The sequence below is a fragment of the Eleginops maclovinus genome, chromosome 3, assembly GCF_036324505.1.
Source record: "Eleginops maclovinus isolate JMC-PN-2008 ecotype Puerto Natales chromosome 3, JC_Emac_rtc_rv5, whole genome shotgun sequence".
NCBI lineage: Eukaryota > Metazoa > Chordata > Actinopteri > Perciformes > Eleginopidae > Eleginops > Eleginops maclovinus.
The window spans coordinates 18,244,483-18,248,357 of NC_086351.1; the positions used below are offsets into that span (position 1 = coordinate 18,244,483).

General features: G+C 40.5%; 1 protein-coding gene across 1 annotated transcript in view; it reads left to right on the forward strand.

The window, feature by feature from the left end:
* LOC134862009 (cholecystokinin-like) overlaps positions 1-1,291 on the forward strand; it is a 4,344-nt gene extending 3,053 nt beyond the window's left edge. The window contains exons 3-4 of the mRNA XM_063879659.1: positions 120-309; positions 777-1,291. Of these exons, the coding sequence (XP_063735729.1) occupies positions 120-309; positions 777-916 (330 nt within the window). The 3' untranslated portion in view covers positions 917-1,291. The remainder of the gene's footprint in view (positions 1-119; positions 310-776) is intronic.
* Positions 1,292-3,875: the final 2,584 nt, after the last annotated feature.

The following is a 3,875-nucleotide window of genomic DNA, read 5'->3' on the forward strand; positions in this document are numbered from 1 at the left end:
TCATTATTACCATCATATTTATTTTTAGTATCTTGGCTGTGTCGAACCAAAAGATCATGCAATCCTGATTTCAGGATGTGAGGTTTTTCCTAATCTCTCTTCCTGTTTGTCCACTTTAGTCCCAGAGAGCAGAGGGTGAGGCTCTGGTGTCAGACAGCATGGCTCCCCCCTCATCCCACCACACACGCCTGGCCCGCTCGGCCCCTGGTCCCCCCTCAGGGCAGCTCGCCAACTACAACCCATCCCAAGAGACCGCAGATGCTCGGATCAGCCTGAGCCAGCTCCTGGCCAGACTCCTCTCCAGGAAAGGTGAGCGGTCACATGCACAGTGAGAGGTTTAATAGAAAGTATTAGGAACAAAAACAGCTTTCCCTTTTGTCCTCTCAAGAAAACCATCCTCTCGTCTTCTCCTCTTGGTCCTGTTATTTCTATCTTTCTATCTGCCGTCACTCATGCTGAGCCTGTAGTCCCACCATCTGCCATGTCCCGCCTCTCTCCAGCTCGCTATCTCCTCCCATACCTCCCCGTCCACTCGTCCCCTGACCTCCCACTCTGCGCTCTCTGTCGCTGTCACTCTGTTGCTCCTTCAAGTTAACACTGTGTGACTGGGAGACCTGCACAGCTCACCTGGTGGGGGGTATAATCAAACAATTCAGCATGAGTTACCTCAACAACCTCTTATATATTCATTTTACTGTATAGGAAGAAAAATGTGCATGCAATCATGTTTTTTCCTTCCTGTCCTCATCAAATCTTCCTGTTTCTGCCTCCCCCAGCCTCCCCCTACCAGGGCAGATCCTCCCTCACCAGCAGAGCCAGCGGCCTGTCCCCCGCCCACAGGATAAAGGACAGAGACTACCAAGGCTGGATGGACTTTGGACGACGCAGTGCAGAGGAGTATGAGTACGCCTCCTAAAGAAAAGGCTTGCATTTGTAAAGTAACCACTCCCATCACCGCCAATAAAAACCCACAAACGAATGAGCCCTTCTCACACTGCACTCACTCTAACCAAGGGCTGACAGGACAGGAGCTCAGCATCATAAAATATAAGTAGAGACGAGAAATATATCCTATAGGGTAAATCTGTGGACTCTGAATCTCAAGGCTGAAGTTAAGAGCACTTTCCAAAACGCTACTTAACTAAATTCAAGCACAAGGAATGGGGATAAGGCTGACAATATTCTATATTGTTGTTATTGTGAGGAAATCCTATGAAAAAAATATAACCAACAGTGCATCTCTCAATACTTTCTGACTTCTCCACTCTTAATAAATCATTAAAACAGCTCACCAAGTTGTGGTTTCATTCTTACATCAGTTATTATAATCAGCTGGGTACCGTAGACTTTACAAAGCCTCACTTAAACAGTAGGAGTGTGTGTGTGTGTGTGTGTGTGTGTGTGTGTGTGTGTGTGTGTGTGTGTGTGTGTGTGTGTGTGTGTGTGTGTGTGTGTGTGTGTGTCCATGGTAATGAAAAAACAGTTTGGCTCATTGATGGGTTTTAATAGATGTTCGAGACAATGGACGTCTGTGCTACAGAAGCTAAAAGAGGCCACACGGATAATATTTGTCAGGCGTTTCGATGCGTTGTTTGGATTTTTATTTCATTGGATTTTTTTTTAAAATTAGAACAGGTAAGAAATACAATATCCTTTAAGACCAACAGCAGTCAAACACAAAGTCACTGGTGTTAACACTGAGCATTATGTTTTTTGAATGTGGATATAGAAAAACATACATTAAAGAATACATTTCAGCCCTTTTCTCAGCATCTTTGGACTCAAATGTATGCAACACAAAGCTTTACAGTGTCTAACGCAGGATGTGGACCTTAATAAGCCCATTAGGTATGTTTGGCTTTTTAAATCAATAAAGGGATTTAATTCTGCATCCCTGATAATGAATTCAGCTTATCTCAGCCCAGAGATTCAATTCCCTTCAGCTTTACACAGTGTAAATGCACTGTAAAAACCTCTTTCCATATAAAACATTGCATTACAGCACCAGTATGACGAGGGGTTTTCTGCTGTGTCGAAGGTGCCTAGGAATCGCCCTATTAGGACAACAGGGGAAATAAAGTTATTTTTGAAAGATTGTGTATGTATGCACTCCTAAAGGTTAACTGGTTAAAATGTCTAGGTTCAATCAAATTCCAAATCAAGCCACACTTTTCTCTGTTGTAAGGAAAATCACGGGAAAACTCCAGTATGGATCTTGATGCTGTTATGTTTCAGGGGAACCGTTTGTGGGCTGATCCCAAGCATTTCCACCTGCCATGTCTGTCTGTCGGGGATCTTCCACATGAGTGCTTGGTGTGATTCACCTTTTATTCCTCGACTTCAGGAAAGCCAGTGTAATACAATCAAAGCTTTTAGTTTGCGATGATGACAGAAAATAGATGATCATCTGATGTAAATGTGTTTGTAAAACAGATATGAAGCAATATAAGTATAAGTGTATGAATATCATTTTTGATGAAAAATGTTGTTTTATTTGTTCAAAGTAAAGCAAAGACAGATTTTGATTTATCAATTGCTCTGGCTGGTCATTAATAAAATACTATATGGGTATATGAATGAATTCAACTGCCTTGAAACACGTTGAACGACTTGAGTATTATCAGCCTAGATTACAGATAGGAGATTAACTATTTTTTCCAAAACCCCAAGCGGCGGGACATTGCTAAGCAGTCCAAAAATCACAACAGAGCCGGCCAGCTAACCAATCACAGCAGACTGGGCTCTGTTTTCAGACAGAGGGGGAAAAGAGGTGCTCTAGCACAGGCAGTATGAGAACAATAAAGACCTTTTTGAACATTGCACAAAACACAAATATGAACCTGAAAACGAGCATAGGGCCCCTTTAAAACCCTATGTTTTCCTTTGGTCTTAACTATGATCTAATACACAAACATTTCTTTTTTACTGAAAGATTAGTAGTATTTCAGATCACCATAACTGGTATATTTATGGTGAATTATCTTACTGCTGCATTTGAATAGTTTAAATGTTTAAAGTTATGCTGATTTTAACTAACTATTCTATAAAGTCATCATATGTTGTAATGTAGCTGTCCTGTGAGAACCACACATTTCTAAGAAAACTCTTTTATGCAAGAAGCTTTTTCAATTGTTTACACAGTTTATGAAAATGTGTAGTGTTAAAAGTAAGTAGTTATTATAGCTGTCAATATTTTCAGCTTTGATGCTGCTTAAAATGAAAACAGTGAAACAAGTGAATGAATTGAATTACAACACTTGAGCAAATGAACTTACATGTAACATTCAACTCACACTTTTAAAAAAAACCATATTATTTAAAAGACCTGCACAAGATCAACATTCAGGACGTTCTTATTTATATTTAAATTATTCACTCACTCACTCACTCGGCAGGATGAAGTCTGTTAGTATGGTGTCATCATCGTGTCTGAAACACAACAGTTGTGTTTACTGTCTGTAGGTTATACAACAGCTCAAGTGGTTCATATTATAAAGTGGTTTACACACTGCTGCTAAGGCACAAAAACCCAAGGGCAGTCTCAGACTCACGCTACGCCACACTCAGTGTTCTTGTTTCCGATGCGTCAGTCCAAACAGACACAAATACTAAAGAGAAGGGAGGAAAATATGATGCAACTAACCTTTTGAGTTTAAACTACATTGTATGTTATATATTTTTCTGTCAAACTGCACCTGAAACACACAGGAACACTTTGACATAGGGGGCCTCACACATCAATAGTTTGAAACATTAAAAATCAAGCACTTTGAATTGCACGATCACAATACATTGCTCTTTACTGCGCCCGTGTGGACACAGAGAAAACTATACACACACATTTGCAAATCAAAAAAGGAACTACAATGCAGCTG